General features: G+C 41.7%; 1 protein-coding gene across 1 annotated transcript in view; it reads right to left on the reverse strand.

Moving 5' to 3' along the window:
- ush2a (Usher syndrome 2A (autosomal recessive, mild)) overlaps positions 1-13,795 on the reverse strand; it is a 242,629-nt gene that overhangs the window by 113,058 nt on the left and 115,776 nt on the right. Inside the window, exons 46-49 of the mRNA XM_071921972.2 lie at positions 12,611-12,758; positions 10,184-10,339; positions 6,611-6,758; positions 4,789-4,931 (exon numbers count right to left, since the gene is read on the reverse strand). Coding sequence (XP_071778073.2) covers positions 4,789-4,931; positions 6,611-6,758; positions 10,184-10,339; positions 12,611-12,758 — 595 coding nt within the window. The remainder of the gene's footprint in view (positions 1-4,788; positions 4,932-6,610; positions 6,759-10,183; positions 10,340-12,610; positions 12,759-13,795) is intronic.

A 13,795-nucleotide genomic window follows, 5' to 3' on the forward strand; every position in this document is an offset into this window, starting at 1 on the left:
GTAAATGTAAAAGAGGAGCAGAGGGAGCAGGAAAAAAAGGAGGAGAAAGGAAAATTAATTAAGGCAATGAAGAAAGGAGAGACAGAAGAAAAAGAAAGGAGCAAGAAAGGTAGAGAAAGAGAGAGAGAGAGGAGATGAAAAAGACAGAAGAAAGGGGGAGAGGTAATGACAGAACACATAGAATCCATGTTATTTAATGAAGGTCCGTCTCAACATACACCATTTAATAAAGTGGGAACCATGGGGCCTTGCAAGGTTACAGCCTGCGCACATACAGACAGATCAGCTGAGGGGGATCTGTTCCAAACGGGATAAAAGCCTGCAACACTACAAGAAATGACCATGTATATTAACATCTATAAGGCTGCATTTGAACGTGTGTGTGTGTGTGTGTGTGTGTAGGTTTTTGTGCTTGGATAGGACTGCGTGTAATTTTGTGTATGTATGTTTGTGTGTGAGCATGTGTGTGAATGTTGCTGTACCAAAGTAATGAAAATTACAACAACATGATTTGCAAATTCCTTAATACATATTGAAATGGCACTGAATTAAAGGTAAAAACATGTGCTGAGCTTGTCATTTTTTGTAGTGTGACAGGGGGGATTAGGAGGGGAATGCAGCCTTTCCTGTCACTGCCAAGAAGACGGGAGAGAGGAGGACGGGTTTAAGGTGACAAATTACACATCAATGTTAGGAAAATCCAATCTGGCTGGAGTTGGTTTTCTCCCATCATGGGTTTAAATCCCTTCTTATTAAAAGCTCCCCTCCCCATCATGTGTATTCTATTATTATGGTAAAAGCATTTTCAATGCATACGTTAAATGGATTGGACATTTGCATACTTCTACAATAGTACATATGTCCATGTAGACATGTTAGATTCAATTTGGTTAAGTAATTATTTGAATTTGAAATCAAATCATGAGATATAAAAAAAGCAGAAGTGAATAAGTCTAAAATTAAACTCTAAAGTTGAAAGCAACATACATTTGAGTTTTGTGGATTTCATTTTGTGGATTTTTGGAGCAGAAGTGGACATTTCCTGGGAGAAGGCCTATGGAAGAAAATACTGTGTTTGTGTTTGGGTGTGTGTTTGTGTGTGCATATTTCTGTACTTTTATCTTTGTGGGGACTCCATTATGAAAACAGAAAAACATGGAAGATCCTCCAAAATGAGGGTATTTTATCGGCCCTCATTTTAAAAAGGGGTAAGGGTTGGTTAAGCCATCAATAAACTACTTCTACATTCATTTTGAGACATTAGAATAACTACGGTAAATGAACAAGACCATCGGCAAGAAGAGTGGCCTCTACTCTGCATTCTACATTGTGTGCCATCGGGGGCAGATTTTGTGGGAAATCTGCTGGATTGCTTTACGGCACAAAATAGGAAGAGGGTTGCTGTTCTTCCAGCACAAAGTTTTCAGAGTTTCTTGCAATGGTCGATAGAAAAATCATCTCCAACATGTTTATCCTCTTCAGTAAAGTGAAAAGCATGCTGAAGACAGGGAGGGAGGAGAGTCTCATTTATTTACAGTAATTATACCAATGTATCACAATTAATTTACCAATGATATATTGGTGATATATGCTACATATAAAAGGTTTGGTAAAGATTAGAGTAAAGGAACAGAATTGGACATTCACTGGTCAAGGTTAGGGTTTAGGGAATGGAGGTAAATTAAACGAATGTCATTACAAATACAGTAAAATAAAATGTGAGTGTGTTAGCATGAGAGAGAGGACAGAGAAAAGAAATACAGACACAGATATAGACAGAGAAAAAAACAAGAGATGTAGCTGCCTCCCGTCCCGCCCGTCACCTTGTCTGTCCTCCAGCATTCCTCAGTCTCTGCACTCAGCCAAATTATTTTGAAGAATCTCCTCAATTCTTAGCCTGCCGTTAATTTACAGTGGGGGCTTCCTGCACTCTATTTCACCCTGATAGGCCCAAAACGATAGGCTGTGGGACCGTGTGTGTACGTGTATGCATGTGTGTCTGTGTTAGAAAGAGAGAGGGACTGTGTGTGTGAGTGTGTGTTAGAAAGAGAGAGAGTAAGAAAGAAGAGAGGGGAAAGAAAGGAGGGAAAATGGAGCGATACATAGGGATACAAGATGAAGGGAGAAAAAGCAAGGTGATACTTTGTGTGTGCATGAATGTTCACCTGCATGGGTGTGAACATGGATTTGTGTAGGTTTACACACATGTGTGCGAGCACATGTGCAGTGTGTGTATGTGTGTGTGGTGATATGTACAGTATATGAGAGGCTGTTTATTAGCATTGCCAGCAGACATTTAAACCACCCATGATTCCTTGCATCAGCCAGGGAACTGACTGAATGACATGACACACACACACACACACATACGACACACACACACACACAGTCTACTCACAAGCACAGTCCCTTTCGATTGAGTTATTGTTTCTTATTTCATTTTCCTTAATGAGGAGAGGCATGATGATGGTTGACATACATGGTTTAATCTGTATTAACTAAAATTCTTATTAATAAAGGGTTTTTCTAATTTATATTTCTTCTTCCTGTCTCTCTCTGAAACACACACACACACACACACATGCACACACACACACTGCGGCATAAAGGGCTCATCACTGATAATAAGCGCCATTATAGTGTCCTCTCCTCTAATACTGCCGCACTGCCAAAGTCACACAGGGTGACAGAGAGGTGTGTGTGTGTGTGTGTGAGAGAGAGTGTGTGCGTGTATGTAAATATGTGTGAGTAGGAGAAAAAAAACAAGTACACGTGTGTGTGTGTGTTATCATACTGTGCATGTGAGTGAATGTCTCTGTGCCAGTCTGTGTATATGTGCTATTGGAGATATGGGTATGTTTGCATGCATGCAGCCTCATGACGGTGTGTTATTGCTTGTGAGAATGCGAGTAGGTGTGTGATTGATAAGGAGGACAAGGAGGTGTGTGTGTATGACACATGTTCTCAGTGTGTGTGTGTGTGAGGGGGCCTGAGGGAGGGAGAGAGAGGGATGAGGAGAGGGATGGAGGTTTGAACGATGGGGCACAGTGTGACCGAATGGACACATCTATTACTGTCCACACACATACACACACACACACACACACACACACACACACACACACACAGATACGGACTCACATATTCTTTCACTCACACGTGGAAACACACATTTGGACACACACAGACACACAAATACACACAGACACTGTCTGACTCATCCATAATTGTCTAATACATGGGAAAGGGTGTAACAAGAGCTTTTTCTCTCTGACAGTGTGTGTGTGTGTGTGTGTGTGTGTGTGTGTGTTTGCTGGAGGGGGGTTAATTCTGCATAGCAATGAGAAAAGCACGGGGCCATAATTTAACGCATCCTGAATGTCTGTGATTGTGTGTGTATATGTGTGTGTGTGTGTGTGTGTGTGTGTGCGCGCGCATAAGTGCATACGGAAGTGCATTTGTGTTCATGTGAATGTGTGTGTATGTATGCGTGTACAGTACATACATGTGTATATACACATTTTTGCGTGTGTACACACACGTGTGTATGCAATGTATGCAAATCTGGGCTGCTTAATGATAATGTATGTGATAATAGCGCGGTACTAATTAATTTATAACTTTGCACTGAGGAGGCTGTTCCAGTGGCTAATATGATTCTATTACAGCAATTAGCCCACAATGACACTGGCTAGGTCACTCACACACACACAGACACACACAAACACACACACACCTTACAGTATGCAAATCTCACTCTCTCAATGTGTTTCTGTGTGTCTCACTCTCTCTGTCTCTCTTGTATCCCTTTCTCCATCTGTCCTTCCTTTTTCTCACTCTCTCCACCACCTCTTTTTTACAATATGCTCTCTCTCTCTCTCTCTCTCATCTCTCTGTGTCTCTCCCCGCTGTCTCTCTGACCTTTACCCTCTATCTTTGTTTTGGCTTCACTATCACTTTTTCGTTTCGTCCCTTTCTCTCTCTCACTCTAGGTCTCTTCTCTCACCTGGAAAACAAATGATAAATCACATTTTGTTTCTGTCTTTTCCCCACCTCTCTCTCCATACAGTATGCTCTCTCTCTTTTCTGTCTCTCACTCTGTCTTTCTCTCTGACTCACTCTCTCACCCTCTCTGCTTCGCTCACTCTTTCTCTCTGTCTCCTTCCTCTCTTTTATGCTCTCTCCCTCCCATCTTTCCCTTTACTCTGTGCATCTCTTCCCCACTTCCCACCATCATCTCTCCTTCCTTTCTATCTCCATTTAATCTTTTTCATCCTTCACCCCTTCGTTTTCCTTTCCTCTGTGTCCATACCTGTCATTCTGTCTCTCTGCCCTGCCAAGAACAGATGGAGGGTCTGTCTTTCTTTCTTTCTTTCTTTCTTGTTTTCTTTTCCTCATCCTCCATCCACAGTTTGATCTCTACTGGTGCCCTCATGTTTTGCTCCTCCCTTGTTTTTTCAATTTGTCTTTATTTCTCTGTAGTTCTCTCTTTTGTTGTTTTCCATTTCCTTTATTCACTGTCTCACACACACTCTCTCTCATGTGTTTAAATGTACTCTTACATAATAAGCTGATGTCTGAGTGAGTGTGTATGCATGCATCTGAGAATAAAATGTGTGTGTTAAATTGAATGTGTGCACGTGTGTGTGTGTCTCTTATGTGTCCATGTGCCAGGCCGCTTGTATGTACTATGGACCCCTGTGTGTATGTGTGTGTGTCTGTGTGTGTGTGTGTGTGTGTGTGTGTGTGTGTGTGTGTGTGTGTGTGTGTGTGTGTGTGTGTACTTACTGTCCTCTGCAGTGAACATGCTGGCCCAGGGACTGGCTGTCTGCCCATGTGTGTGTGAAACCACCACTCTGAACAGGTATTGTGTGTATGGAGACAGGCCCTCCACAGAATAGGAAAAGGCATCTGTTGCGTTTTCCAAGAGGCTGGGAACAGACAGATACACACACACAAACAAACAGAGAGTCACAAATGCACGTGCATACTTGTAAGAATATGCACTTGTGCAGATGCATGAAGGGGAAAATAAACCTCCTCTGTATTCAGACATGTAACGAATAGGCATGTGCCACTTTGTGAACTGCAAACAAAATTTGGAGAAAAACGAGAAAAGTGTTACTACATGGATCCCCAATTCCCAAAAAAAGCCAACACATTCCATCTGCAGGGTTCCTGATGAAGGCCAGATCTGGTCGACGTGTGGTGGTCACTTTAATTTTTGGGCCTGCAGACGGAGTGTCTTGGCTTTTTTGAATTGGGAGTAATGTTGAACATTTGCAGAAATTTGTCACTGCAAGAGTTTGATTAGCATCTTTCTTACCATTACCCGTCGAAAAAATTATCTGTTAATTTGCTTTCCAGTGTAACCACAAATGAAATCACAAATTCTCTGTTAAGCTCTACATTTCACAAACAAGCAAGCATGAGAAATTTGATTTTAATGATCTAATGGTTAGCTAAATAGAGTGCCACACGTCTCTAATGACGGGTTAGCCATACAGTGTGTTTAGAAATGTTGCGGGTTACATACTGACTTTCAGTGTGCATTCCTAGAGAACACAACAGACTTTACTGTAGATGTGATGTCTCTACTGTATGTTAGACATAATATATCTCCTATTGGACAGTAGATACGTTTGTGTCATTTCAAGAAAGCAACTTTTGCAGCAACTTTTTTTTTCTTTAAATAAAATGCATTCTATTTGAAGTATGATTTAACAAGTTAAATCCTGATTGTTGTGTCCAGTCTAATCCAGGGGATCACCAAACACAGAATATCTTAATCAAATGTTGGGCCCAATAAGTACAATATTTCCACAGCTTTTTATCATATTCCCAAATCATATCATATACAGTATCTCTTATTATATAATTATACAATGGAATCTAGGACAAAGTAAAAGAATATTGTCATAAATGAGGGACCATTGACCATTTAGTACGAGATGGATAGAAGGGATGAATGAATGAATAAATCAGAGAACAATGAGATTTCCATAGCAGAGGAGGAGGAGGGCATAGCTGTCTGATATATAATACATGTAGCTAGTCATTTATTTATTACCACAGAATGAGAGCCTCCTCTTCTTGGATTAAATTGCAATTTGTTGTCAGGAAGCATGTAATGAATACATATCAGATGCACACCCTCTCTCTCTTTTTCATTCTATCGCTTTCCCTCTACCTCTCTCCCTCTTTTTGCTCTGCCTTTGCTTTTTTTTTGTCTTTTTGGCTCTACACCCCCCCCTCCACCACCCCACCTCTCCATCTCATTCCCTCTGTTTTTCTGATGCTCTCTTTGTCATATTCATGTGACATATTCAGTCTTACTGTATAATGTACCCCTGTGTATGTATATGTGTGTGTGTGTGTGTGTGTGTGTTCATATCTCTGAGAGGTATTATGGGTCTCTGTGCATATGTATGTGAGTGTATGTGTGTCTGAGAGTGTTGTGTGTGTGTCTGTCCTCATGCGCCTGTGTGAGTTTCATTCTCATATTATGTTATCTCTTGTTATATGTCCATGTGCCAGGCCACTTGTATGTGCTATGGACCCTTGTGTGTATGTGTGTGTGTGTGTGTGTGCGTGCTATGCTCTCCCTCACCTTATCACAGGCCTCTGTGGTGATTCCCTCATGTGCAGGCTGTAGCGGAGTGGGCCTGGTGCGTTGGCATGTGCAGGTGCAGACCAGGATACATTCAGACTGGCACCGCTGGCATGGGCCAAGCTGGGGGGGGACAACCCATCTGGGGCTGGAGAGAGAGAGAGAGAGGAGAGGAAGGGATAGGTGATGAAGGAAGGAGGGAGATGGTAGAAAAGAAAGAGATGGAGGGATGGAGGGAGGACAGGAGAGAAGAAGAAAGACAGAAAAAAAGAATCAAACAAATAGAGGGGAGTGAGAAAGAGCGATACAATATGTCAAAGTCCATCTTTATATCACTAATCCCACTGCTCAACTGTATCCTCAAAGAATGACACTTTGCTATTTGCCCCTCCATTCCCCTCTCTGTTCCCATCTCTCCCTCTCTCAGACACAGTGGGTCTGTGACCTCCATCTGGGAAGGAGAGGAGAGAGGGGAGAAGAGGACAGAAGAGCAAAAGGAACAGAAAAGATCTCCTTTGTAAAGGAAGGCCAGACAGCCACAACAAGCTATCTGATGCACTGATACTGTGCCACTACAAACTCTTACACACACACACACACACACAGAGTGACCCTGTTCTATCAACAGTTAGCCTCTCTACTCCAGTTGAGCACTGAGGCATACTGTTAGTGTATGAAAATCAGTAAAAACATCTTGATTCGGCATGGTAGCCATGCTCTTAGCAGAAAAAGAGATGATACAAGGAAAGAGAAAAGAGGGAAACAAAAGGAGGGAGAAAAGGAGAGAGAGAGTAGTGTTGTCTATGCTGGAGGAGAGTAAGCCCTCTAAAGTCTCCTATGTGTAAAGTGACCCTCCTTCAATCAAACACGCTGGTCTCTTTCCACTACAACAAGACTCTGATTACTGAAGACATCTTATCTCAAAGATAGCTGTTACCACACACATACACACACACATACACACACACACACACACACACACACACACGTGCACACCCCCTCAAAATATGTGATAAATAGCTTTTTAAGGATTTGAAAAAAATGGCATAACGGCTCTTTGAACACTGTTTTAGAATAATATTTGTGGTGGTTCTTATAAAAATCAACGCACTCACTCAACCATCAATGGCTCTATGGTCACATTGAATACCTCACTGCACATGCTCGCAGACACTCACACATTCACACACATAAACGAGAAGCACAAGAAAGATTTTTTTTTTTTTTTTTCAAAACATGAAGCATCTAACCCCCCCTTCCCCCACCAAAGATCCCTCTCAAAACACACGTAAAATGAAAAAGATATTTAGCAAAACCTGCATCCACATGAATTGCAATTCATATTGCAATCTAATATTTGGCAAAGAAAATTGTAATATCACAATGGGTGAGGCTGTGTGTGAATAAAGTGATTATTTAGAAGAAGAAGAGAAATGTCTTGATGGATGACAGGATGTGTGTGTGTGTGTCTTTGTGTGCGTGTGTGCCTCTGTGTTTGTTAGCTTGGACAACAGTATAAGATAATAATTCAATATAATAATTTCCATTTCCATATTGCTGATAATTACGTAATCAAGTAATCAAGGTTTTGGCTAGAATTTTGCATATGAACATATGAGCATATGCTTCCAGAGGCAACAATGGGACAAGGTCTAAAACAGACGCTGCAACTCTTTAACATAGAGGGCTGTGGTCTGAGTGATCCCAGATCAGCACTTCTGCCATCAGGAGTACATGTAAGGTGTATGTCTGTCATAGATGTAGTGTGGTTAAGCAAAAATGTCCTTCCCTGTGAGTGTGTGTAAGTGAAAAAAAGACATTGATGTGTGTTTTTGTGTGCGTGTATGTGCATGTGTGCAAGTGCAGGTGTGTGTGTGTGTGTGTATGTGTGTGTTTCCTCCTGACCGATAAAGTCAACAGGTTGTGAATTGAATTGAAAAAACTGAAAATCTGCTAAGAACCACCTAAGGCTGTTTGGAAATAATTAGATTATTCAATAAATGTGTGCTGTGAGTGTGTGTGTGCGTGTGTGTATACACGCGTCTGTACATGTGTGTGCATGCGTGTGTGTGCAAGCAGGCGTTTGGGTATAAAGATTCCCCAAAGTCCTCCAGATACAGATTCTTTTTTGATACAGGAGTTGATTCCTGCCTCACTGACACACACACACACACACACACACACACACCACAACACATACACCACAGAGACACACACACTGTCGGTGAGCCTGTGTCTCTCTCATGCTGTGTTAGCAGGTACAATATCAGAGGTGTCACTAATCGTTTTAAACTATGCACTTTTATGTTCACTTCTCTCTCTCTGCTCTCCTCCTCCTCTGCTCTTCTGTCTCTCGCTCCGCTATCTTCTCTCTGTTCTTTCATAGAACAAGGACGCATCAAGACAGTTTGCCTTAAAGAAGTCTAAAGAGATGCCAGAGGCACAGAGAGGTAGAGAGAGAGATAGAAAGAGAGGAAACGTCTGGTATTTAAAATTTATACTTTCTTATGCCTTTGTTTTGAACTTGAACAGTAGAACTTTCCGGAGTCTGTCTTTTGTTGTTCTCTGACTGAGGTGCGGGAGCGAGTGTGTGTGTGTGTGTTATTCAGCCCTTTTGTTAACATTAGTTGAAGTGGTGAGATGTGTGTTTATTTGTGTGTGTGTTGCCGTCTGGTTACCATTATCTCCAGACTGCTCTGATCAGCTTTGGCATTTATCAGTATGCACAATCAGCCTCTATTCTACGCAATCACACACACACACACACACACACACACACACACACACACACAGCCACAAAGACTGTGTAAATCAGAAATATGTGTTCAGACCATTAAGTAAAGTCAATGGTGTGTGTGTGTGTGTGTGTGTGTCCGTATATGTGTGTATGTGTGTATGTGTGTCACTGCTACTCATCGGAAGAATAATGCCTTTTCTTTTGCAGAGCAAGCCATAAAAAGGAACCTTTCCAGGTCACAAAAGTCCCAGTTAAAATCAACATCAATTTAACAACATGTTATATATGGTTCATGTCTTGTTTGTATTGTCAGAAAGAAAGCTACAATTCTAGAAATTTAAACGAGAATATACAATATTAGTGCCATGCTCTACTCATTGAGCTACACAGGGAATAAAACTGCTAACTCAGGTAGCCTTACTGCCACAGTCTACCCATTGTGATACACAGGGGATGCAACTCCTAATGCTAGCCATGTTAGTGCCGCGCTCTACTAGCAAAGCAAGACACAGGATCACTAAATCAACTAAGGTATTTTGCTTTCACTGGATTAACAGTCCTCAACATGTATAAAGAAACATTACAGAAAGCTACCAGGTTCTGCAACATGCTGTATTTATATACTCTACCCTCTATCCCACTCTGTAAACCTCATTTCACACCAAACCACAGGAATGAAGAAGGAGAATGTTTGGAAATATTACTTTTATACTTGAAAAACATGGAAATCCTAATTATTTCTTTTAGTACAACTACAGCTACTAATATTTCTACAAATAATAATAAACTACTGTTAGTTTTAGTTTTATTGTGTGTGTGTGTGTGTGTGTGTGTACCTGCTGGTGGTGTAGTAATATTGCGAGGCAGGCTCTCCACACAGCCGTGCATATTACAGCCTCTGATCCAGAAGCTGTACTTGGTATAAGGCTGTAGGTCAGTCACAGACAACCAGCTGCCTGCAGCTGTACTTCCATCCAATACACCGGCACCATCTAAGAGACAGAGAGAGAGGAGAGAGAGAGAGAGAGAGAGAGAGAGAGAGAGAGAGAGAGAGAGAGAGAGAGAGAGAGATGTATAAGGTCTTAGGTCAGGAATACTGTATGAAACTGGTGAGGGGGAAGACAGGAGAATTTGTTTCCCATAAATTATTTCATGGCATTTTCGCTTCATTAGAGTCATTGGAGTGATGACCAACAGACAGACAGACAAATAGCAATAAGAAAGGAGAGCGAGAGAGGCAGACTGATTGAGAGAAACCCAGTGATCAAAAGAGAGAGGCCTCTATATTGAGGTTATGCAAGGATACTCAAAGAAAAAGGATCAGAAAATTACACCATGCAAACCTATCCAATATATCCACACACACACACACAGACACACACACACACGCACGTATCAGCTCCGTGTGAACTGATGAAGGCAGTGTGTATCAAAGAAGCACGGGGTTATGGGTAACTAGAGCGAAACTCTTTCTTCCACGCCTCTCCTATCCCTCTCTCCACTCATTTTAATCTGTCTGTTCCTCTGTGAGGCACAGATCAAAGTCCCTGACTTGGTGTGTGTGTGTGTGTGTGTGTGTGTGTGTGAGAGAGAGAGAGAGACAGAGAGAGGGAGAGAGAGAGAGGGAGTGAGTTGGTGAATGTGTGTAAGTGAAGGGATGTGTTTCTGTGTGTGTGTGTGTGTGTGTGTGTGTTACACTCTCTCCTACCCCTTTTCCCCTCTTGTCCAATTCTCTCCTTTCCCATCTTTTCTTTCCACTTCCGATGCTTCCCCCTCTACTGAGAACTTCTTCTTGCCTTCTCGTGTTTTTTCACTTGCCATCTTTTCTAATATATCTATGGAAATACAAGCCTCTCATCTCTCCTTTCTCAGTACACTTTTTTACTGCTACTCGACTTTGTTCTTCCTTCCATCTTCATCTTGTTTTTGCTCTGGCCTCCTATCCTCTCCACTCTCAAATCCTTGACGATATGATTTCTTCTCGCTTTTCTCTATCACTCTGGTCTGATTGCTCTTTCTTTCTTTCATGACTTTCACAAAGTTGCCATTGTTTTTGAGGGGTGTGTGTGTTTTTTTGGTCTGTGTCTTTGCGTATGTGTGTGTGTGTGTGTGTGTGTGTGTATCCATCCTTATTACCATGTTCCACTCATTCCTTAATTACTTCAAACATAATAGTTACCTTCAAAGGAAAGCAGCAATGACATTATGCCTAAGAGTTCTGCTTAGCACAGTTAGTGTAATTCCAGGATAACATACAGTAGTGTAATGATCCATACATAAGGAAAAAAGAAAATATGTGTGCATCTATTTCTACCACTCAGCACTTTTTCTGTCACACCAAATGCGCTGACAATAGCCACCTTGAAAATTACTAGAAAAAATGTAAAAACACTGTACTCTATTGTGATTCCAGTCCAAGGCTTTGGTTTTGTTGTGGCTAAAGTATTTTCTGCTATGATTTTTGGTGAATTTATTAATCATCATGAAAGTATCACCAAGTAGAAACATTCAGTAGTAGTATTTCAGAAGTGCCATTTCGTAAGCAGCAGCAGTTCAGCGGTAGCATTATAAACTACCTTTTTAACAACGACAGCATTCTAAATCTATTGGATGCTTCTTGAATATATGAAGCATTTTCTAAAACCCTAAGCCTACCACAGGTGCTATCTGTTGCAGCACAGTGCATCTCAAGCAAACACATTTTATTTGAAATGCATTACAGAAATATGGATTGAGCTTGGGATAATGATGTGGTGTATGGTTACTCAGAAAAGCACTGAAATCATATCTGAATAATGTGATAAACATAATAGTACAACGTATAATGTATGGTTGGATTTGTAGTGAAGCTACAGAGAAAATGTACTGTAGTCGAGGTTTATCAAGCAATTGAGGCTGTTTTTGAGACGTAATCCATATTTTTGTCTGCCTACTGAGTCAATGTGCTCTTTCTGGTAAATACAGTCATATAGAAACAAAATGAAAGCAGAATATGCAAGTCTAATCATCTCCTCTCTCCCTCTGTGGCTCTGTGTGTGTGTGTGTGTGTGTGTGTGTGTGTGCGTGTGCGTGTGTGTGTGTGAGCATTCAGAAATGCATGTGTATAGGAATGCGTAGCTCATATGTGCCGCGTGTATTTATGTACTGTGTGTTACCAGTGTGCTGCCAGGTGTGTGTATGTTCAGGTTTACTGTCTGTGTGTGTGTGTGAGAGAGAGAGAGAGAGAGAGAGAGAGCGAGAGAATGTGCATCTGCTTGTGTTACCTTTGCTTTTGTAGTACAGTGTGTAGCTGAGGTTCCCATTTGGTCTGGGTGGGGCTGTCCAGCGGGCTCGGAGCGATCGAGAGCCCTGATTGGTCAGTTCCAGTAATACAGGGCCCTGTGGGGCCATCTCCAATGTACGCATCTCCACCTGATATAAAAAGAAAAAATAAAGACACACACAAACACACATTTGTTCACATGCATGGACACATGCAGAAACACAGGTAGCACCTATATATACAAATACACACAGGGCAAATGGTACATACATGTGCATTATTTTACTGTATTACTGTTATTGTAATTAGAGGCATCCCAGTATAGATATATTTTGAAAAGCACCACAAATTGCTCCCATTTATCAATACTGATATGTTTAACTGAGTGGATGAAGTACGATACGAGTACGATAAAGTATATTAGACTCTTTTTTTTTCAGAAAAACAAACTAGTCCTTTCACTAAAATGAAACCCCTCTGTACTTGTCATACTGCTAATCTCTCTCCAATTGCATAATCTCTGTCTTCCCTCTTCTTCTCTCTGTCCTGCACCCCTCCTCTCCTTCTTTCTCTCTATCCTGTCACCCCCCTCTCCCTCTCTCTCATTTTCCTCCTGTCTCGCTCTCCCATTGCCCTCTCCTCTCCTGCCTTTCCCCTCCTCACGATCTACTCCATCCTCCTCATCATTTCTGTCCATTGTTCCTTCCCTAACCTCCCACCTTCATCTCCTCCTCTACCCTCTGCCTCGCTCTCCCCTCCCCTCCCCTTTCCACCCTCCTCTCCTCCCGTTCTGCTATGTCAGCCGTTTTCGTAGCGTTTGACTAAATATGGCGTCTGTATTGGAAAAATGCCCAAAAATATGGCCTGTCGTCAGAGGCATCGTTGAGCGCGGAGTGGCATTTCCTACCAAATGTCACTGTCGCCACGCCAACCCTCGTTATTGAGCCGAGAGAATCGATCACCTTTATGACGCCCGGTGACACACACGCACGCTTGAGCATGCCTGTATTCCTGTGTGTGTGTGTGTGTGTGTGAAATCTACACTGAAGCATGTATTTGTGAATGTGCCTGGTACTGTGTGTACAGTATGTAGACCTGTACATGTGTGTCTGCATTCCTCCGTGCATTTGTACACATGCTTTTGTGTGTTGGTTAGTTAAAGTAATAATCTGGGACATTTCCATAT

Source organism: Centroberyx gerrardi, chromosome 1, assembly GCF_048128805.1.
Source record: "Centroberyx gerrardi isolate f3 chromosome 1, fCenGer3.hap1.cur.20231027, whole genome shotgun sequence".
NCBI classification, from domain to species: Eukaryota; Metazoa; Chordata; class Actinopteri; order Beryciformes; family Berycidae; genus Centroberyx; species Centroberyx gerrardi.